Source organism: Lutra lutra, chromosome 10 (genome assembly GCF_902655055.1).
Source record: "Lutra lutra chromosome 10, mLutLut1.2, whole genome shotgun sequence".
NCBI classification, from domain to species: Eukaryota; Metazoa; Chordata; class Mammalia; order Carnivora; family Mustelidae; genus Lutra; species Lutra lutra.
The window spans coordinates 20,894,987-20,918,213 of record NC_062287.1 but is presented as its reverse complement, the minus strand read 5'-3'; the positions used below and the strand labels follow the sequence as shown (position 1 = coordinate 20,918,213).

The 23,227-nt window shown below is 51.1% G+C and overlaps 1 protein-coding gene across 6 annotated transcripts in view; it reads right to left on the bottom strand.

The window, feature by feature from the left end:
- The window catches only part of PKNOX2 (PBX/knotted 1 homeobox 2), a 271,533-nt gene that overhangs the window by 5,621 nt on the left and 242,685 nt on the right, over window positions 1-23,227 (bottom strand). For 4 of the 6 annotated variants that reach the window (XM_047691812.1, XM_047691811.1, XM_047691813.1 and 1 more), the window contains 3 exons: window positions 16,237-16,366; window positions 15,669-15,766; window positions 14,736-14,855 (listed from right to left, as the gene is read on the bottom strand). The exons of 1 other annotated variant lie outside the window; for it this stretch is intronic. In XM_047691812.1, coding sequence (XP_047547768.1) covers window positions 14,736-14,855; window positions 15,669-15,766; window positions 16,237-16,366 — 348 coding nt within the window. The remainder of the gene's footprint in view (window positions 1-14,735; window positions 14,856-15,668; window positions 15,767-16,236; window positions 16,367-23,227) is intronic. One more of the 6 variants, XM_047691815.1, reaches the window with a different exon arrangement.

Here is a 23,227-nt window from a genome sequence, read left to right as displayed (position 1 = left end):
CTTTGTGTCTTCTCCAGGTCCCTGCACCCACACCTAGCATCCAGCAGGCATGTGGTGAAGAAGTGATGAGGCTCAGAGTGGGTGGGAGCCTTGCCCTGAAGCGAGGGGAGGTCTGTGGACTCCTAGGGCAGAGGGCCAAGCTGTTCAGCCTCCTCTAGCCAGGAATATTTCTCGTGACTGAGGTGGCGTTAGAAAGAGCTGCTTGGGCTTTCCAAAGTCCCAGAGACTGGGACTCAGATTCTGGCTTGGTCACGTCATGCTGTGAGGTCTCAGGCATGTCCCTTAGGCCTACATCATAAAGTCGCCCTAGTGATGAAATGAAATTGTACTCATAATGTGCTCACGAGGAGATGGCTCTTCATGCTATTATTATGGGATGATGTGGGCAAGGTGCTTCAGGCTAAGGAACGAGCATGAGAGTGACAGCCTTGGAAGTGCTCTCATTATCAGCGACAAAGGCAAGCAACCTCTGCAGCTGGCCCCAGCACCCCCTGACCGAAGCTGTTAAGATCATATGTTGTTCTAATTCACACCTCTGACCCTGACCACCATGCCAGGGCAGCTGGGCCTTGTGATTCATACATTAAGATTCTAACAAGCAGGAAAACACATCAATGTCAGGGGAGCCAATTTCTTCCTAACTGGAAAGGAACAGAGGGAGGCTGGGGGGGCGGGATCGCAGGCCCCAAGGGGCAGAGGAGCAGGGGCTATCCACTTCTGACACCTTCTGGGGAAGAGGTGGGGCCCAAGCCCTGTTTTCTGGCTCCATGGAGTTCCAATTTCCCTAGCTGTGAGGAGCCAGACAGCCCCCCTGTCTATGGCCACTTGGTCCGTGAACACAGCAAAAATATGGCAACCATCTGGCCTTCCCGGGCTGCACTGGGCCCTTTCGTGCCTTCTTGTCCTCGCATCTGTCATTCCCTCCGCTGCAATGCTCTTTCCCCCACTTTTCCACTGTGTGTGTCTCTGAGCTTCTGGGAAGACCTGCCACAGATCAAATCCTCTGTGAGCCATTTCCCAAGTTCTGGGGCAGAGTCCGTCACGGCTGTGTTTGAATAACGGCATTCAGCCTGCTCTATGGTAAGAGGTCTCCCTACAAGACTGGGGAGTTGCTCTCAGGTGGGAACCCGGTCTTAGCAGACATGGGATCTCCAGTGTCCAGCCCAGGCAGAGTAGATGGTCGGTGTGTTGGGTATGGACCACGCGAGGGAACTGACACAGGCAGGAGACGGTCGCCTTATTTCCCGAGCAGAGCACATGGCTCATCAGCTGACAGGGAGGGGAAGCTGCTGCCTCCTGGATGCTGGCAGGTGGGAGATTCGTGGCTGTGACAGCTCACAGCTTAGGGAGAAGGCTGCAGACAAAGGGGAAGAAACCCCCTTTAATGGGCAGTGTGTCTGTTCCCTTGGGTGGTAGAAAAGGGTGGGCCGACTGGTCAGGGAGGACTTCCTGAGTGAGGTGGTACTTCAGCTGGCCTTTGAAGAATGGCCAGGCCATCCCAGCAAAGGTGGGGATGGGCCTTCTAGGTAGGAGCCTTGTGCCAAGACTTACACTGAAGCCAGCCAGACCACGTCTCTTCCACTCTTAAAGACCTCTAGGGAAGGAAGTCTCTCCCATGGAGGGATCATGTGTGCTCTAAGGAGGCTCCTGGTACAGCCCTTCCTTCTGAGTGGAGGGTATAAATTCAGAGGTTAACGTGCCCCCACTGGATGGAGTGTGTGGGAGGTGGGGTTGGGGAAGGCAGCTGGCTGTCCTCTTATGGAGAGAGTTAGAAGCTCTTCTCCTCCCACTGCCCAAACGCCACCACCCATCCCATCTGCATCTTAGGAGGCACGTGGTGGAGGCCGTGGGGGTGAGTGGCAGCTTTGGCCCGGCTCTGGGGACAGGTGTGTTGGCCAGAACATTCCTGGCACCACATCTGAGTGCTCCTAGGAGCAGTCGAGCTTGTACACGCCTCAGACCAGATGATTCCTGAGGACAGAGTCAAAATAGTCCTGGCCCCTGGACAGACCTCGATTTGGTTAGTGCTCCTTTTAGCACAATTGGAAAGGCTCAGGGCCAAGGACGGGAGGAGGAATCAAGTGAGATCATGGTAAGCCATCAGGCCATAGTAGCCACTCTCTGGCCACTATTTGGAAGAGCTCCTCTGGAGTCAGGAGGGAAGCAGGCAGCCGCTCTCTGGAAGCAGATAATCCTTCCAGAACAAGAGATATAGAATGAACCAGAAAATGACAGAGCCTTCTCAGGGCGGGCTTGGAACCTTATATAACTATGCAGACCTGCCTGGTGGTCAAGTACACGGCCTCAGGAGAGGTCAAGTCCTGCACACACACACACCCCCACCATTCACTAGCTCTGGGAGCTTGGCGATTTGTTGTTCTACGTCTCCTATCCTTAGTTTCCTTGGCCTTAAAAAGGAAATAGCAGAACAGCACGTACCTCTTGGGCTCGGGGGCTGATCTAACAAGATAATGCAGGTAAAGTGTGTGTGCTTCACGAACTCCCTCTGGACACCAGAGAGCCAACTGTGCAGTCTCTAGAGAAGGGAACTGCAGCATTTACACAGAGGGGGTGTTTTGTGATGGCCCAGCTGCCATCAGGAAGTGCCTCTGAAATGTGACCTAAACTCTTTCCGACACCTTGCTTTGTGGCCTCCTAGCTTAGGTCTCCCCTGCCTTAAATTGAAGCTGCAGACATCTTTCAGATGAAGGGTGAGTTCCACCTGGGGAGCTGGCTCTGGAAGAAGTGTGGCCAGGGCTGGTTCCTGGATCCCCTGCTCCTTCCTTCACCCTGAGCCCACCCAAGATTATCCTCCCTCCTCCTGGTGCAGGCAGGTGACCACAAGGCTGGCCAGTCATGGAGGGATGGGGCACAGGGGAAGTGGAAGCTGGCTTTCCTTCCCCGGGCCCCCACTGCACTGGCGTCAATGACAGCCCTCTTCCCTTCTCGCTCCCGACCAACTGTGGGCACGCACCCTGCAGCAGCCCCAACTCTGTGGGCCTGGCCTTGCTCTGGAAAGGTCAGACACCAGCCCGATGGAGGCAGCTGGCATGGTGAGGAGTCCTCAAACAACCACATTTTATCACATCTGAGATGCCATCGATGGCAGGGTGCACCCTGATTTCACAGATGCTAAGTGGGGGGAAAAACGAGCCTTTTAGGGCAGAGAGAAACCCAGTAAACCACCAGAGGAACTCTTCTTTCTTATTATCATGCACCTCGTGCAGACCTTCCATTCTTTTATTGCTCCTTTTTACTCCCCTCCCCTTTACAATTGTACCTGCACAGAAAGGTCCAAAGAAAATATATAGTTTTATCTATTATCTATTAATCACAAGTGGGACCACCACCCAGGTCAAAAAATAAGATACTAACAGCACCCAAAGACCCCTTTGTGCCCCTTCTCAATCATTACCCTCAAAGATATCCTCCCCGAAAATAACCTGTTTTTTATGGTAATTTCTTTCTTTCTTTTCTCTGTAGTTTTCCTATCTATGTTACATCCTTAAAAAATACAGTTTACTTTTCCCTGGTGTTTGGACCCTATATAAATGGAATCCATTAGCACACAGGATTTCACTCTGAAGTATAGGTGTGAGACTAATCTACATTTGTTTGGTGTTTCTGTACCTATTCATCTTCATCGCTGCATAGTTTTCCATTGTAAATATTTACTGCCTTCCTATTTTTCACCCTCCTGCAATCTTGGAACTATTCTCCCTCCCTCTGTTTTCTATTTCAATCCATCCTTCATGCTGTAGCAAGCAAGACTGGTCCTTCCTAACCTGCCCCCAGTGCCTCATGCCCACTGGGACACCTCTCCCACGAGCTGGAAGACTTACCCCATAGGTTCCATATGCTACATGGACGATTTGTTTAGCTGTCACCCCAACCGGACATGCTGCATGTTTTTGAGGAAAAGGACCCCCACCTTTCTTTCCACCCCCACCTCATCAGAGCCAAAGAAAATGCCTGGCAAGTGTTCAGTATGTATTCAAGGAATGGACGATCACAGGAACCTAAGTGGGTAACTGGTGGTTGTCACCATTCACTGTGGGCCTTTGTGAGTGAAGATGAGTGGGACAGGGTGGGGAGCATCAGTGAGTCAACTCCCTGGGAATTCTACCTGGAATCAGGCTGCCCTACTTGCTAAAAGGGACTTTCCTGCAAGTGACTGTTCCATGCATGTTTGTGGGGAAGAGACTGGGGAACATGAACTCCAGAGCCAGGCTGTCAGGCTTTGAATACTGGTCTCTCACCCTCTTAAGACCTTGAGCTTGTTACTGGGGTTCATCTTCTGTAAAACGGGGAAAATAATTCCACCTACCCTGAGATGGTAATACGGTTTCAATGGGTTAATATCTGAAAGGTGCTTAGAACAGTGCCTGGCACTCTGTTTGTTCAGTAAATCAACACATAACAAATAAAGTAAATCTGCTGCATGGCACACGTGGATCCCTCTCTGTGAAAGCCACAGGTTGTTTTTCTGACAGATGGCGAGAGCCCTCAGCAGCTCCTTCCCCGCATGGAGAGATGTGCTCCTTCTTTCAAATGGTTTTATTTCCTGGATTCTGGGACTACTCCAGCTCTGTGTGCATACAATGGGGTGTTTTCCCCTAATCTGGGTCTTAGGCTTCTTGTGGGGATGCTGGAACTTGTAAATCTCTGCTGGCCATTTTTCAGGTAGAATCTTTGAGAGCTGCAGGCCCCCGTGGAGTGTCCTGGGGCTCAGGGCAAGCTAGTGGCCTCCCACACCCCCTGTCTTCTCAGACCAGCTCCATCCAGCCTTGCAACTGACCAGCCAATTGTCAACAAGGCCCTATCTTTGATGGAGACCACCAACCTCCCTCCTTCCCTGGGACTCGCTGGTGCTCAACCAGTCAGTGTGGCCCACACCCTGGGACTACGCTTCCAGCACTCTCCATCTGTCCTGGGGAGTTGAGGGCAGCTTCCATGGGTCTGTTCTCTCTTTGTCCCTGCAGTGAAGGGTGGGTGGGAGAAAACAGTTTCACATCACAGGTAGGAATCCAAGATCTCCCGTTTCCCTGGCGCAGAAGGGAGAATGCAGCCAAGCCATGGTCAGCCTGACTTCCAGGACCACCGAAGCTCTACAGGTACAGATGCCTGAGCAGCAGGGGAGAGACAACAGTCATGGCATGACACAGAGCCACACAGTTCCCCAGGCTCCAGTGGGGAGAAGAAGGGTAGAGGAGTATTTCACGCTCATGACCCTAGGAGGGGTCTGTCTCTTTGGTCAGCAACCATCACGGGCCAGACAAGGCTATTGATAGTCAATCAGGAAAGAATTCTCACCCAGACAACTCGTCCTTCTCTTCCTACTCCATCCTAAATCCTAGACTCCCTGCCAGACCTGGCCCAGATCCCAGCCCCTCCATTAAACCCTAACTTTGTGCATCAGCATCCTGTGCAAGGCTTCTTTAAGGCAAGACCTCACTCGTGCCCAGAGCCCTGGAAGTCCCCGAGGCCAGCTCTCGCACTGGGCTGGTGTCCTTGATACCAGCGCTTTCACTGATGCCCCCAAACCAGTTACAGGTGCGCAGAGATAGTGCCAGGGTGGCTCAGTGGGAGTCCGCCAGCTGGTCCCCAGCTGCAAGTGGTATGGTTGGTTTCTATCACTTTCTGGGCGTGCCGTCCTGAAGAAGGTGGGGAAGCGTGGCTCTGTGGTGCCAGTGTACCGCATGGCAGCCCTTTTGCTGATGGTTGGGAAAGTCTTTCTCCTGGACTCAAATCTTCTCCTTACTCAACCAGCCAGAGAGCCTAGACTGCCCTTCACACAGAAGTCAACAGCACTGTCTCTTACTTCATAACAAGAGTTCCAACCACTTACGGGATGCCTACAGTTTCTGGCTAACTTTGATTTTTTTTTTTTTAAAGATTTTATTTATCTGACACACAGAGAGAGATCACAAGCAGGCAGAGAGGCAGGCAGAGAGAGAGGAGGAAGCAGGCTCCCCGCCGAGCAGAGAGCCCGACACGGGACCCGATCCCAGGACCCCAAGACCATGACCCAAGCTGAAGGCAGAGGCTTAACCCACTGAGCCACCCAGGCGCCCTTGGCTAACTTTGAATACTTAACAATATTCACGGAGTACTCTGTCAAAATACCTCACTGAATTTTCCAGGCACCTATGAAACAAGCATCATTATTCACATTTTACACACGAGAAAACCAAGCCCAGAAGGGTTAAGGAACTGGCTCCACTCACTCCAAGCAGTGAGTGGCAGAGCCAAGACTCACACCCACTGTATCTTTAACCACGTCCGCTCCACCTCTGGGCTAGACCATCTGTCAGGCATTGTGCCTTTTAACGTATTATTGATCATCTTTGCCATAGGTGGATACCATTATCTCTACTTTATGAAGAGGAAATTAACATCAGAGATGCCAGTTGACTGGTTCAAGGTCATACAGCAAGTAAAAAAAAATGGAGCTGGGATCAGTCTCAGGTCTGTCTGCCTCCAAAACCCTTGTTCCTTATACTATACCATGCTGGCCCTAGAGAAACAAATCTTTTCTACGGACCGAACATCCCCAGTCCCCTTAACCATTCATCATATGACCTGTTTCCCATTAAGAGTCATTTGAACAGACATTTCCCTACTCTGACTGCTCTTCTCTGGACATGACTTCTCAAAGCACCTTTTAAAATGCAATGTTCAGTCCCAGACACACTAGTCTGGATGTGTCTGACCAGCACAGGTACGCAAACTTCTCTCACCTGTACTACTTCCTCCCTTCTTGGACCCCTTGAGTGTGTATGCCCCTGCTAATACTTGATTATAACATGGGTTCACCACTCCTGGTTTGCATGTGTAATTTATTTCCCCAATTAAATTATCAGTCCCTCGAGTGCTGGAATCATGTCTTATACCCACGACTTAGGTGTTAGTGGACAGATACAGTATTTGGGACTTAGATCCTATTTTCCCATAGAAACAAGTTATTTCTTTAATAGCTAGCTTTCCAGGCTAGCCCCCAAAGGCTGATTTAGTTAAAGATCTATGTTTTGGTGGAAAGGAGCTTATAGGACTCAGGGATAAAAAACCAATCTCGCTCTAATTTCAGGGGGTGGTCTGGATTTGAGGAAATTCTGAGGTGGGGGAAACACAGGCTTCGTCCTCTTGCCTTTTCCTGGGCCCTGCTGCCACTTCTCAGCACCTCTTCTCAGAGCCCCAGGGCCATCATGTGACCCTGCAGTCAGCTTTCTGAATTTGAGGCCTCTGGCTGCTAGGACTTTAGGGTCAAATCTCTTAAAACTACATTCGTGATGATGTAGATATCATCAGAGTCTTAAAGGTCAGGGGCCTTGAAGAGGGGAAGAACAATTGCTAGAAACCTTTCCCCTGGCGCCCCATTCTGGTTTGCCTCTTCAAAATACTGTGTTAAAAAATATTCTAATCTTCATTTTCTACTGCTAACAAGCACTGGCACTCTTCCCATGAAGCTGATCTTAGCTGAGTGGGAGTAAAAAAGTAAGCTTTGGAACTAATTCATACTAAGCTGTGAATGAAAGATGGCATCTCGGCCTTTCCATTGGCGTCTGTTTTTGACAGGGATTGGATACTTTGAAGTGGATCTCTGATGAGTGGAATTTCAGATCGTGTGACAAAGTTGAAGGAAAAAGTAGCAGGCAAGATATTCTGGAACAAAAATGGTCTAAGTCTCTCTGAGCTATTTTTTTGCTTTTCAAGTTTTCTTACTTTTCGCCACAGATTCCCTAGAAGTGTCAAGATTTCTCTCAGCTTTTCCTGAGACAGGGTGGATTAGGGGGACTCCTGGAGTGAGACGGGAGGCATTTGCAACAGCAGCTGTGTTTGGATCAGGACAAAGTACTTTCACGCTCATCTCATTCCATCCTCACAACAGTGCTGTGGACTGGATATCGTGATTCCCATTTTAGAGCAGAGGAGACTGAGATCTGATGAGACCCAGCAACGTGCCCCGGTCCCCTGGCTAGGTAAGAAGGTGTGCAACGCTCAAATCCAGGGCCTGCCTCCCTGTACCACGCCCCTTCCATAAAGCACACACTGTAAGAGATATCATTTCTAAGCCAGTTGGAGATGGATCCCATAAGCGCGTCTCTGACAGGGATCGATGTGTACGTCTTTGGGGCTTAGTAGAATGCTAGGCACAGGGAAGGTGGCAAGCAGGACGCACAGAGAGTGTTTGTTGAGTCACTGAAGATTTACACCAAGGCACAGAGGCAACCAGCTGGATTTCACGTCCACACACCCTCCTTGGCCGGGAGCCCACGGGCAGGGCACACGCTGTACCCGGGTGTGTGGCAGCCTGTGTCCCCCAGCAGGGAGGAGCCTAGCATGTGAGGCTCCAGTGCCGTGGGTGAGAAGAGCTGGAAATCTGACAAAGATGCGCTCAGATCTGGACAGGCTCAGATCAGGTGGAGTGCAGGAATGTTCACAGGAGGGTTACTCAGAAGCCAAAAAGTAGAAAACAACCCAAACGTGCCCCAGCTGATGAGCGGATAAACCAAGGTGGTCTGTCCATGCAGTGGGATCCTGTTCTGCCACGAAGCAGAAGGAAGTACCAATGTATGTTACGACATGATGAATCTTGGAAGCCTGATGTAGAGTGAGAGAGAGAAGCCACTCACAGAGGACCACATATAATAAAATTCCATTCTGGGGGCGCCTGGGTGGCTCAGTGGGTTAAAGCCTCTGCCTTCAGCTCAGGTCATGGTCTCAGGGTCCTGGGATCGAGCCCCGCATCAGGCTCTCAGCTCAGCGGGGAGCCTGCTTCCCCTTCTCTCTCTGCCTGCCTCTCTGCCTACTTGTGATCTCTGTCAAATAAATAAATAAAATCCTTTAAAAAAAAAAATTCCATTCCTGTGAAAGATCTGAAATCGGCAAATCTGATGAGACCTGAAGTCGATTACTGGTTTCTAGAGGCGGGGCAGTGATAGCTAATGGGTAACGGAATTTCTTTCAGTGCTGAAAATATTCTGAAATTCAATGGTGGGGATGGCTGCACAACGCTAAACATACGGAAAACCTTCTGACTTGAGTTACAAAGGGTGAATAGAGGTATGTGAATTCTAGTTCAATTAAAAAAAGTCAAGAGAGGGAAGGCCCCTGGTGCATTTTGGGCACTTGGCTTCTGTGACAGCCGCAGAGTTCATATGAGGGCCCTGGAAGCAGGCCCTCAGCTGCACGTGGTCGGGTGGGAGAGCAGCCGCCTCACACACAGGGTGGGGAGGGGTGGCAGCGAGCAGGGTCCAATGGTGACGCGGGCTGGGTGCCACCCCAGGACTGCGGATGTGAGCGTTGGAGAAGGGAGAGGGAATGAGGGGATGGTGGGGCTGCCTCAGTGAATCTGAAAACTAGGGTGGCATGTAGCTCTCCTGCCCCCCTCCCAGGACAGGGCTCTGTGTCTCCACGGACAACCTCCACTGACAGCATCCGCTGAGAGCCAGGGGTCCCCTTTGCTTCACTTAGACTTTATGTGGGAGCCGAGAGATGCTCTGGTTTCTTGGGTCAATGCGGAGGGACTATAGCCTCGTGGGTGAGGAACTAGAGCCTCGAGGAGCCACAGACTTGGGTTCGAATCCCATGAGATGTTGGGGAACATGTTCCCTTCTTTGAGTCTAGTTTTGTTACTGGTAAAATGAGGATAGCAGGGACCCGTGTGACTCAGTCTGTTAAGCGTCTGCCTTTGGCTCAGGTTATGATCTCAGGGCCCCGGGATCGAGTCCCACCCACACCGGGCTCCCTGCTCAGCGGGGAATCTGCTTCTCCCTCTACCCTTCCCCCTTGCTCGCGATCTCTCTCTTTCTCAAATAAACAAATATACCAGCCCCTACGCTGGCTGGGTAGATTACATGAGATGAGGCCCCAAGATGCTCAGTGCGAATCGGGCCCGCCACGGTTGCTGATGAAGGCGTGGCTCCTTCGGTGTGTGGCTGGGCCTGCTGGGGCTTGGTTTCCTCTTTGGGATCTCCCCACATGCAGAGAATATTCTGTAATGTTGCTCCTGTGCTTTGATGACAGTGGCACAGAGGACAGCCCTCTTCTGGGTGGAAATGAGCAGAATAACCGGGCCAGGGTGAGGGGCACTGGGGTCTGGAGCAGAGGGGCTGGGGGCAGAAGCTGGGCAGGAAGAGCAGCTCTCTCCTTCCATCCTCCGTGGACAGGACCCTCTGCTGGAGTTCCCCCCAGCCTGCGTTTGCTGTGGAGTGACTGCTTCCAGCAGGAGACTGGCCTCTTTCAGCCAAAAGACAACAGCAAGAAAATATCATGGGATTCTTCAGGGACCCCATAGCAAGCAGCTAATGGATGAAACCTTCCTAACCTCGCTGTAGCTTAACAACAAAAAGGCTCTGGGGTTTAAGTCCCATCTCAGGAGCATTCTGTCATCAGAATCCATGTCTGTAGCTGCTAATGCCACACAGCAGTGGAAATGAACAGAAGCCTCAGACACAGGACGAAAGGAATCAAAGAACACTAACTGGTCCCCGAGGGAAAGAAGACAACAGGAACAACTAGTATTCACTACAAAAGTTTGAATGAACAATCTCTACCAGCTGAGACTGTAGATTTACAATGCTTTTTGTTTCTTCTACAAACCATGGAAACTGCCATTCACATCGTCCCAGACGCTCGAGATAGACAGGCAACCGTGCAGAATGGTCCTTATACCATTTATCTGCTTATCAGGAAGTCGGCAGTGTTTGTATCCAGACTGGTTTACACCAGTTACTTGTGTCAGTATAATGATATAATTTAACTATTCTGTAAACCAATAAACTGTAAGTGCCACAACAGAGTTATTCTTGCTAAGAAAACTAAGTGGAATGCTTTGGAAAGATTTGAGACTCTGACTTCCTTAAAAATGCCACGTAGTGAGGATCAACTGGGACAAATGTAAGCGGCTGGAATACATAACAAAAATCTAGAAAGATCCCACAGCCAGATTATTTCCCAGACTTGAAATTTCTTATCCTATGTTAAATAAAGATGGAATTTATAGATGTTCTATTATAGGAGAGGTTTGTGCAAGTAAAAGGACAACCTCTCATCAGAAAAAGATCTTGGCCCTGTATCAAGATATTAGAGAATCAATATATATGTGTACCTTCTAAGTTAAAATAAAATCTATCTTTATAAGGGCTTTTTCTTTCTTCAACCAACTTTTCCAATCGGCCAATCAACACGTGGGTTCTCCCCAGTGCACTGGATTGGATAGGAGACCATCCACTGGATAGTGAAATCTGTCCTTTTTCAAACATTTTCTACCCTTTCTCCCTAAAACTAAACAGCTACTTTATGGCCATACATCATTACTGCAGAGTTAGAGTTCTCAAGAGCTGTAGTCTCAGAGTTGTTCCTCAAAGACACGGTGAAAGCAAGGTTGGAGAGGGGGACCTCACGTAATCAAATATGTTTGGGGAAAGCTTCCAACCGTGCCCCCTCTTGCGAATTCACGATGCCCCCAGTACACTAAGAATCAAGAACTGAGCTGAACTTTGTATAACTCAGATTTTCCCAAGCTCTTCCACCCCATCTTGACAGCAACACCTATAACATCCTATAAAGGTACACACTTTGGGAATCAAATCTTTAGGGCCCCCATAAAAGGTATAACGTATGATCCCTATTCTGGAGCAATTTACAGTTGAGTCAGAGCTATGAGACACGTACGTTTGACACAGACATATATATGCAGATCAGGTAAGCAAGAGTATACGTCAGTATGTTTTTAGAATGAAATGATGGTAAAAATCAGTAGGTGTTACAGATCAGAACAACAGGTAGGGCATCCACCTCTAATCTCCACAACCTGTGTGCCTGATTCTCAAAAACTTGCTCTTAGTCCACGGTTCTAGACAGTTCAAAGAGGGTACGCATTTCTTACACATGCCTATGTACCAGGCTTCGCTCTTCATATATTTTCTCTCATTTAATTAATTAATTAATTAATTAATTAATACCCGTGGGAAACGGGTATTATCTTTTTTCAAAGAAATCGACTCAGAGAGATTACGCAGCTGGCAGCGGGGCCTCAATTTGTAACCCTGTCCGTCTGGCTCTGAAGCCTAGCTTCTTTTCGCTGTGCCCTTGTTAACCCAGTCTTCAGAGCCTCTCCTGAGCTGGGGCTTGGGGGCCTGTGAGCCCACTGGGATCTGGGTAGCCAGACTGATCCACGGCCCAGGCTGGGCCTGCAGAGGATAGCTGTGCCAGGCTGTGTCCCTAGAGCCTGGACTTCTCCAAAGACCCTTCCTTCCCCAGTCCACAAGTTCTGAGTTCTGACTTTTTTTAAGGCCTGGGGGTCACTCCCTTGTCCTCTCCTGATGGCCGCTGTGAGGAAGGCATTAAGTGGGGGAGGACTTTGCCAATGTTAAGTGCTTTATTAATAGTATCCACACTGAGTGCACTCTGAGCTGGAGAGGATCCAGGCCTGGGAGGGTGTGAGCAGAAAGTCTTACTCATGCTTTTCAGCAAGCCCTCGCCATGGTTCCTGGTCCCTTTTGTAGAGCTGATCTGGATCCTTCCTTCTCTGCTTTGTGCTGACTCCCCCCCCGCCCCTCTTCTCCACCTCTACCTTCCTCTGCCATCCCTGGTCCAGGGGACAGTGGCCATGAGTGGAAAGAAATGACCCTAAGCTATAGAGGGGCGCTCAGCCGGAAGGGGGCGAGAGGGGAGCCTGTGAACTTTGAAGTCCAAGGTCAGAGGGGAGCCACAGTTAGGAGGGGCTGATAAGATGATCCTCCAGTCTCAGGCTCAGACTTACATCAGGGGGGAGATGCAAATAGGGAGAGGCAGGTAGCTGAGGCAGAAGCCCCGGCTTGGGTGATGGGGGTCAGTTCTGGGTGCTGGCCTGAGCGACTGGGCTAGTGTGTAGGGGAATTGGTCAGGCAGCCTCCTCTCCCTCCTAGCCTTTTCTCTCCCTCAGAAGTGAGGTTGGAGGTGTGTTCACATCAGTCAAAAATGCATGGGGTGGGGGAGGTGGGGCAGGAAGGACGGGGCACCAACATTTATTAAGCACTTCAATGTGCAAGGGCCTTGGCAATTATTGAATTGCTTCCTGGTTTTCTTCCTAAGACGTGAGTGTGTCCAGGTTTCAGAGTCAGAGGTAAAGTCTAGATTGGAGCTCTGGTTTGGCCGCCTGAGGACCCCGTGAGCTTTCTAGCACACCCCCAGCCTGGGGTCACACATCACTGCGCTGCGGTGTGTGCAGCCAGCTCTGGACCTATGGTGGGGGGCTGGGGGGAAGGGGGACATGGGGAGCAGAGGAGCGGCTGCCGCCATCTTGGGTGTGATGCACCAGTGCATGAGAAAGATCCTTCCTCAGGGAGTCCCTCTTCCCATGTAGCACAGACGCCGGGCTTGCAGGCCCACTGCAGCTCTCTGACAGTGTGGAAAACCACAACAGGCAGGAGGCCTGGCCATTCCTGCCCCCATCGTCAGTCACTGAGTCAGAGCTGCTCTCAAGAGGCCTGAGGATGGTGCTGGCCCTGGCTCCCGGGCTTCATCACTAGGCTCTGACCTCTTCCCCTCACCTTGACCCTTGGCCTTCCAGCCCCCTCTCTCAAAATTAGGTTCCTCCTTGTTCTCTAGGTGGTACTCTCAAAGTGGATTCCTCAGCAAAGCCCTGGGGTGGCCCCAACACCCTAGAACTGGGGGGATGGACATGTGGGGGGGAGAGGCAGAGCCCCAGCCCCACATCGGTCACCACAGAACAGTTCTTACTGTTCACTGGGTGTGTGGGCCTAGTGCTTCTGGACCGGAGTCCCTAAGATGCCCGTATTGGAGAAACACAACCCAGGCTCAGGCTCCATGGAGTCTGGAGGTACTCCACTTCAAATAAAGAGCTGTTGATTGACCAAATGATTAATTTCCCGTTTGAATTCTCTCCCCTCTGAAGAAAGAGTTTCCCTCATGCCTGGTTCTACCTCAAGGCCAAGACAGTCTCTTGGTGTTTGTTTTTTATCTAACTTGGTACCTCCATGCCAGGCTAAGACCTCAAAACCTCGCAGACTGCTTCAAGCCTGCTGGTGCTTCCAGAATCTATGTCCTCACCCTGGGCGCACAGAGGTGTTGGTGCACGTGCTTAAACCCAAGGCTCTGTCACCCTTTCACAGAAGCGGCCAAAGAGGCTCATGGAGGCAGTCAGTTGTTCTGCACCAGAGCTGAGCTGGTTGTGTGAGGAAAGAGATTTCTCCCTGGGCTGCTCCTCTAGACCTGATGGTTGCAGCCACCGCCTTCCAGCATGGTGCCCCATCTGGCCACTCTGATCAGAGGGACAGGGAAAAGGGGACACACATCCGCTGCTACCCTCATGGTGAGGACTCCAGGGAACAGAAGAGCCTGGGCTGAGGATCCACATTTTCTTCCCCAGGAGAAGAGCAGGAGAGCACGTGGCTCCCTGTAGCAACCGCAGTCCTGGCCCCCAGAATCTCACCCCATCTGTGAAACCCTTGCCCAGTCCTTAGCTCTCTTCAGAACATGTCTGTCCTCATTCCCTCACTTTATGTCACCTTCTTTGTGGCCGCACCAAGCACCAGAGAGAGCCTCCCAGCTTGAGGTCCCACTAAAGCCTCTCCTCTCTGCCTTGGCCTCTGGAAGATGAGATCCCTACCAGCGAGCCTCTCTCTGGGCCCATGCCCTCTGTAGATCCGGGAAGGACGGCAGAGTCCAGAACCTGGGGGGTTATTAGTACCCTGTGCTTCACTCCACACCCCCAAACCACGCACACTCACCATGAGATGCTGGAAGAGCCAAGAACGCATTATATTGGTGGCATGCTTGGGCAAGACTCCTCGTTTGTTCTTGGACTTCTTATCCTCATTGTCCAGGAGGGAGGTGAGGTCAAGGTTAACCTTCAGGGCACGTGGAGAAAAAATCAGCATCAGCAGCCTGGCGGGCCAGCAGCTAGGGACCTGTTGCCATAGTGACGGCAGGCTCTCTGCCAACCCCATTTCCCAACTCATTCTCAGGGCCCTGGGGAGGTCACCTTTCCTTTCACTCTGCACCAGCCCCTCAGAGAATGGGAGACAGGGAGAAGGAGGAGGAGGAAGAGGGGTAGGGAGAAGGGGATGAGAGACACAGAGGAAACAGGGCCATGCAGAGGGTAGAGGAGAGACAAATTTGCCAGAAACCATCCACTAGTTATTAGCATTTCTAGGTTAGTTTACTGTTTGCAAAGCACCTTCCTCCCCATTACTGTGATTAGCACTCATAGCAGCCCTGGAAGCTGGCAGGGCTCTGTGCAAGTGGTGTTCATCCCCTCTCTGTGGGTAAGAACTCTGAGGCCCAGACAGGTCAGGTGACTTATCCAAGATGACAGAATTAATGTCACATCTCAGGCCTGACTTCAGGTCGTCTTCCTCCCCCTATCTGTGTGTGCACTTTATCCCACTGAGCTATGGAGTGGCTCGGGCTAGAAACCAGGGATAGGAGGTGCAGGATCCTTTGATGTAACCCTGAGGGGGAGGGAAATCCCAGGAGTTGATAAAGCCTTTCCAACATCCAGCTTCCCATCTGGAAACTGAGCGTAATGACACCTCTTAAAGGAATAACGTGATTACGTAAGTCACTTGTGTAAAGGGCCTAGCAGGGAGCAAACAGTTATGATTGTTCCCCTCCCCCCACAACCAGTGCACATGAGCACACACCTGTGCACGCACACTCACCTGTGTGTTCTGGATCTGGATGGCTCCCTGGGGGATTGCTTGGGTGACCACCTGACCCTGGGAGGTTACCATGGTAACTGGCTGGTATAAGGCTCCACCTGAGGAGACAACCAGTTTTTGGGTCCCCTGCCATGAGGGTGGGTAGGAGTGAGGGCAAGGCGGATTTCCAAATCACTTGGCATTCCCACGTAAAGACCTTCAATTCTGGAGGCTCTCAAGCCCCTGTTGGGGTGGGGTGAGGTGGGGTGGGAACAGGGTCCAGAGAACAGAGCCTCTGGTGGGAAGTGTTTGGGGGCAGGGACAACAGCTTTACTTGGTCTTTGAGGGGCTCATGAGACTTTGACCCAAATTTGTTCAAAAATATCACAATTAGGTCTTGGTGCTAGTCATCTATAAACTTACAGAACGCTGTGGTCAAGAAATCGAGCTGGAATCCCCTTCTTGGGAGGGGGCACCCCTCCCATTTCCTAAGATTGTTTGTATGGTACCCTGCCCCCCACCCCCTGGGATCCCCTTGGAGCCACCCCTTCTCCTCCCAGGAGTGTTCCCCACAATCCCTTGCACCGACCTGACACCACTTGTGAGTTGACGGTTGTCATGGCGATGTTGCCCTGCTGGAGCGCTGAGGCTGGGACCACAATCCCCTGGGGGTTATTGGAGACTCCAGACATGGAATTGGGGGAATTCTGCAGGAGGTCCTGGCAGTAAGGGAGGCGTGGTTTGTGACAATGTCACTCAATGCCTAGAAGCCACAGCCCCAAATTCCTCCTCTCCCTTTCTCTCTTCCTGTCTTCCCTCCTCCCTTTTTCCTGCTCCTCCCAGGGCCAAAATCTGAAAAGCAATTCTCACGGCCCTCTAGAAGCAGTGAATAAAAAGGCTCAATATTGAAAACCAACCAATCTACCAACCAACTTACTAACCAACCAACCAGCCAGCCAACCAACCTACAATGTTTATCCACTTAGCTATTCTGTTCTTCTGAAGCCTGAGACACAAATCATCTCATAAACCAGCGGTGCCCACTTTGGCTTCACTTTGCAATTTCCCATACTGATGCCCGGGTTCTAAACCCAGAGGCTGTAATTCAATTGGTTGGGGGTGTGTCCAGGGCTTTGGTGTTTTACGAGCTCCCTAAGTGGTTCTAACATGTGGCCCAGGCTATGAACCAGGCTTTATCTGCCTAGCACCTCTTCACCCTTCACACTGAACTGTCTCCAGATGCCTTCCCAGACACCCTCTCCCCACGAGAAACTTACCTCCTCATGTACCTATATCACATTATTTATTACACCCAGCTCCAAGGACAAATGGCTTCCAACATTTTATCTTTGAATCCTGAGCACCTAACTCAGGTGCCTGGCACATAGCGGACACTAAAATTGTTGTTCAATAAGAATAATATAGAAACAGCCGCCCTCGCCTCTTTACAACCTGCTTCAGGGCATGTCATAGGAGCCTCGACCTCAAGCCACCCTTCAGCACGTTTCATCAATTCCTTCCTCTTCCCCAGGCTGCCAGCCCAGAATCCCACTGCAGACAGAGGCCCCCTTTTGCCCCACGCTGTCAACCTGCCAGGCCCCATTTTTGCCAGGAAACAGTCCTTGCTGTTTGTTTCTGCAGCCGCCAAAGCAGATAAGAAGAACATTTATTCCTGGCACTCTGGTTGCCTCGTCATTGCCATGTCACAGCTGGGCCAGGAAGGGCTTGGACCTGACGCTGAGGAACTCGGCCTGCCATGCTCGAGGGGAGGGAGCTCGGCCACAGCCTCCAGGGAGCAGCAATAAACCCTCCCTGCCTGGGGGCTGGGTGCTTGCGGGATGGGGAGAATTTGTGCTGTGTGAGAGGAGGTTGGGGTCTCCAGGTTTTCTTTGGAGAAAGCAAGAAAGGTGGCCAGTGAGGTGCCATGGAAGGAGTGGTGGGAGACCTGCCTGGGTCTCTGGGCTCCTCTGACCACAGTGCTTCATCTGAAAATGGCTTGACCCACATAACCTGTCTGAAGACCATCAAGGGCTTGACTCTGTCGTGCTCACAGCTTGGAGTCCTAATGCATGCGCTGTAAGAATTTAGACAAGTAAACAGTCAAGAAAATAGACTACCACTGGGGGAAAAGAAGGCCCCAAGCTTCCTAACTTTCATTTCAGGACTGGGGGAGAAGCTTGGGCTTTCAGCCTCCAGGGAAGGTCTAGAGTTTCTTGGAGCCAACTCTAGGTCTTCCCACTCAACCGGTTCAAGTCTAATACTGAGGCCCACCTTCCGAAACCTAAAAACTGGAAGAGCCCTTAAATGCTACATATTCCAACTCTCTGAGCACAAATAAGGAACTGAGGCTTCTTAGAAACCCAAGTGACTCGCCCAAGACCTCCAGCCGGTTCACAGCAATGGGACTAGAACACAGCCCTCCTTCAACCACAAACACTGAATACCCACCCTGTGCCAAGAACCGGGCTACAAGGTGCTCCTGGAACCACAGGGGCTCAGTACATAGTTACTGGAGGCAAGGTGAACAGGTGAAACACTCAAACCCCAGAAGTACAGAGGCAGAATGGGCACAAGAGCAAAGACCATGGATTTGGGAATCAGCAAATCCCAGCCCTTCTGGGAGCATCAGTCTCATTTATAAAATGTGTCTGGTTCAGCGCTGACATCCAGGAGCCCTCAAAGCCTGTTTTCAGCTCTGTCTCCATCGAAGGTTGATTCTGCCCTCATCCCAATACCCTTGCCAACCATTCTCAGAGGATGTAAACCAATGCTGATGTTATTTGAAGCTGAAGCAAAGCTAGAAGGTAAATGTAACAGAAGAGGGTGTTGTCCCTCTGTGCCTTTCACCCTAAAACTAATGGAAATGACTTTTCAATTCTCTCTCTCGTCTGGAAACTTTATCCCATGGTGCTCCTCATCGGGGAGAGGCATTTGGGAATTTCCAACATAAAAAGTTGCCCCAGACATTTTTCCCCCCGAAGAAAGGTATCCAGCAAGGTTAGGAAAACACAAGTGAAATGAGTAAAATAAATACAAGATGTGTGCCTTGGGATTCAACCAACACACATTTTTACTAGCCACAGGCAGAAGGGTGAGCTATCCCCCGGATACTTCATCTACTTATTCAGACTCTGGCTGGTTCCCTGCCCTGTGGTCTTGCAGGCCTGGGTGCCAGGTTCTGGGTTTGGGTAGCTAAAGGCAATTTATGCATTAGATCAGATTCTTCTCTTTTCTACCATCTCCTCCCATTTGGGGGTCGTTGGTTGGGACATGCTGAGAGGCAGCCAAGTTCTATCAGCAAAGGAATGGAGAAGAGACGTTCAGGGGCAGAGACCACAGGAAGGGCCAGGGCTGGCTCCATCTTAGCTGGGCAAAAAAGAGGAAGAAAAATCTGGGCCTCTCCGAGGTCTGGGGAAATAATATCCAACCCCTACATTTGTAAACATGACCTATTTCACATACCGGCCTGAGCCCTGTCGTGTTTTCAAAGACAAAGAGTTTCAGGGTCATGGAACCAGACCCTCTGCGATCTGTATTTATAAAAACCACCCTCGGCTGGTCCCAAAGATCAACGGTTCTGAAACTACCTATGTATTACACACATTGAATATTCACATTCTTTTATCACACTATTTCATTTTAATGAAATACTCCCACATCATTGGGAAAGATGATTCTATTTGCCTGCAGAGCAACTGAGGCCCCGAGAAATGAAGTGGCTTCCTAGAGTTACACAGCTGTGCCTCAAACCCAGGTTCTTTGGCTCTGAGTACAGCACTGATGCTCGCTTGGAGAGATGTGCTTTGGAGTCAGATACCCAGGCTTGACATAAACAGGGTGCCTGGCACACGTCATCACCCAATAAGTCACTTTCCACTTCCTTTGGCTAAAGCCACTCAGTGAAGGAGCTGAGTTTGGCACAGCCAGGATTTCAAACCTGTTCTAGAAGGTCCCAGAGCTGCTTGGGTTCTTCCCTTCGCAGCAGTGGAGACTGAGCCGGGGCTGCGTACTGAGCCGTGGGGGTCAGTCCCCGCTTTGTGGCCCCTTCATTCCTGCCTCCTTGCCCAAGACATTCCTGGGCCCCGGCCAAGCCCCAGAAGTGGGAGCTGCGCCTCTGCCTTGGACGAGCTCTGTGACCTGACTGCAGCCATTCCAGGGGAGCCCTGGGTCTGGCTCTCTGGAGCCTTTGCCTCTGTGGAGACAACGGGGCTCTGAATCTCTGGGAAGAGTCTAGGTCTTCCATACTGTGGCAGCAACGGAAGCCCCTTAGGGAGAAAATGTTGGCTAAGCACACAGTATTTTTATCTTCTTGGCAGCTTCCTCTTGGGGCTCATCAGACTCCCAAGCAGGTGGGTGATGCTCTGTCTGGACCCAAATAGGGCTGTTTCCTTCTAGTCTCCTTAGCGCCCATAAAGAGGTGAGAAGCACATGTTATACAGTTTTAGGGACATTCTTCAGCATCCAGAGTCTCATATCCCTGCCCAAGCTGTCCAGGAACCAGGGTCTCTGAGCTGGTTATCTAGCTCAAGAACTCTGCCTCATCCCACCAAGAACATGGCCATAGTGTCCTCGAGCCTCTGCAAAGTGCTGGAAGCCTGGCCTTCTGGTGGAGCCACCAAACTGGGGTGTGTGTGAGCTCCTACCTTCTAGAAGTAAGATTTGCTTTCCAAAGCAGGACAAGGCCCTAAAGCTGAAAACTTCCTTGGAGTTTTCTGGGAATGATATCTCCAGGTCTGGACCAGGTGACCCAGGACTTGGATGAAAACCCACGACCTAGGCTCCACAGGCCTCCCTGGAAGCTGTGCCACTGCTGATCCTTGTGCGCTGTTTCCCTGAGACACAGAGAGGCAGAGAGCCTCTCAGAAGCAGGCCAAGCAAGGTAGGGGAGCAGCTTTAGAACGGCCCAGAGCTCATGCCTCTTTAACCCTACCCGTGGACCAGCTGCAAAGCCTTCACTGCCTCAGGCCATCAGTCATGGTAGTCACTGGGTAAGTTTTACTCCTAATCTCATTTTGGAACAACAACAAAAAAAGATGATTTGTTCAAAAGGAAGGCCTTCCTAAGAAAAAGTGAAAGGTTCTGGGATTGCTTTTGGAAGCACAGGGTGTTGGGGTGGGGCATGTGTGGTGCAGAGGAACAGACTGTGGCTATGAACTCTGATCTCATAGTCTGGTGTTGGTCCGGGGGGCGCCAGCCCAGTCCCCGGAGCCACCACTCTTCACTGTCAATAGGGAAAGGGCTTTTGTGGCCGGGGAAACAAAATTCCCACCAAAGGAAGAAATTCCCAGAATAAACTGATGGGAGGAAGAAAGGAAGGCAAAGACAGAAACATTTTCCTTTAAGTAATTTTGAAATAACTGGAATGTTTATCTTACTAGGAGGCCTGTGGAACAGAGGACATGAACTAGATGACACCGCAAAGGTCATCCCGACTGAGGATTTAGAAAAACCAATGCCATTCCCTAGAATCCATTGTTTGTTGGGGGTGAGCAGGTGTGGAGGGGTAGGAACTGGGAGGGGACAGCACTACCCATGGGGACCCCCTGTCTGCCATCCACCCCTAAGCCACTAGGGGTCTCTGCTGATCCACAAGCTCAGACTGCACTCCCCCAAACCTCTCCAAGCCTCCCAGGAGGACAGGTCTGTGGGCTAACTGGCCTGGGCTGGGGGGCGGGGACTGGGCTGGGGTGCCTCACTTCTGCTGGAAAGCTTGTCCGGACTCACTCTGGGCATGCCCGTGGCCCATGCTCTTGACTTCTTCAGTGTTCCCTGTTGGTCTGATGTACGGCACGTAAAGCCTAACGGTCCTCTGTCCTACGCGCGCGTCTTCTTTCCTCAGCTTTGGTTGCAGCTCTTCTTCCCCCAAGCTGCCCACCACAGTGTTGGGTGCACAACAGATGCTCAATAAGCGCAGGGCCCGACTGGGCTTTGGCCCGGGATGGGGTGTGTGTGTATGTGTCTTAGTGGGGAGGAGAGGTTGCCCCTGTCCCCAGACACACTGTTCCTGGCAGTGCCCTTCCATTCTGGCAGGGCCAGAGTCCTGTCTTTGGCTGGGAAGGGCTGGGCTCCCAAACTCAGGAAAGCCAATCACATGTCAACAAGCCACCTAATCCAGTGGCTGTTTCTCTCCTGCTGGGGGCTTTAGTCTCAAGGGAAAGGCGCTTCTGGCCTGTGGGGACAAGTGGCAGCTGCTGCTCTTAAGGAACATTCCTTCTCGGAAGGAGAGAACTGCTCAGGTTCCACTGGCCTGGCAGGAAGGGCGGTCCTCATGGTCTTCTGGCGCCCTGAACTGGAGGGCTGGGGGCTGGGAAGTGGTGGAAAGGACAGCATTAGTGGCTATGGCGGGAGGGAGGCAGGGCAGCTCCTGGAACTCTACTTCCTGTCGCTGTGGTGTAGGGGTGCCTCCTTCCCACCTCAGTGGTGATCCTGCAGGGTAGATCATTTCCCCCTCCTCCCACCAGCCTTAAAACTCCCTAGTCAAATCCTCAGGATGCTTGGCCACTGGGCAGAACTTCCGGGGGCTTGACTGAGGTGACTGCCTCCCACCTCCCTGACCTCCTGCTAATCTTGAAAATGCAAACTCCCTGTAGGTCAGTAGGCAAGTCCACCTGCTCCAGGCAAGGATGTACTCACTAGTCCCCTCCCTATTTTTTTAGAGTTGGCAGAAATGTAAAGTTCTACCTGCTCGGCCAAGGCCCACATCTCCGAGCTGGGTTCACTCTGTGCCTTTCTTTCCCCTATTAGCAAATCTAAAGTCTTGCTTCCCAGCAATTGGTTTCTTCCTTTCTAGTTTCCAAATTGCTGCTCTACAGCTAAGTGGGGTTACCCCTCCACACCCAGGGCCCAGGACCCCTGGTTCTTCCTATGTGTCCCCCGCAAAAAGTCAAAGGACTGTATAATAATAATAATATAATATTATATATAATATTAATAAATAATATAATAAGCAGAACACAGACTCCAGCATAACCTATCTCAGTCTCTGCTGTTTACTTGAGCCAGTATCTGAACTTCTCTGAGCTTCTCTTTCCTGGGGGAGAAAATAATGTGCCCTCGCAGCCTTGCTGTGAGGAGTAAATAAGGTAATATACGTAAAGCACCCAGTACATACAGTCTAGCGAAGGCTCAGGAAATGTTGACATTCTCCCCAGTTCTTCCTGGGGCAGCACAAGATGTGGCTACTCAATTAGTTTGCCTCCAACATGTTTCCAACACTTGCCCCATCGCCTACATTCCCCATTATGTCTCACATCTTTGGTGACTGGCCATCATTTTCAGCCTTGCAGCACAGCCATTGTTGGGTTTGGAGGTCAGAGATCATGTCACACCCCCTTTGAGGTCCTTGGAACTCAGCAGGCTCAGTTGTGCTTGAACTGATGCACGGGGCAGAAATGAATGACCGCTCGTCCTCTAGCAGCTTCTTCGCTCCAGGGATTCTGAAAGGCTGTCTCTGTTCCTTACCTTCTCCTAGACGTCTCTCTACACTGGGAACACTCACTTTCGGAGCTCCCAGATAGCCTACCACTCCTCCTCATCCCCTTTCCCGAAGAAGTCCTTCCAAGGCCATAGAATCTGCAACT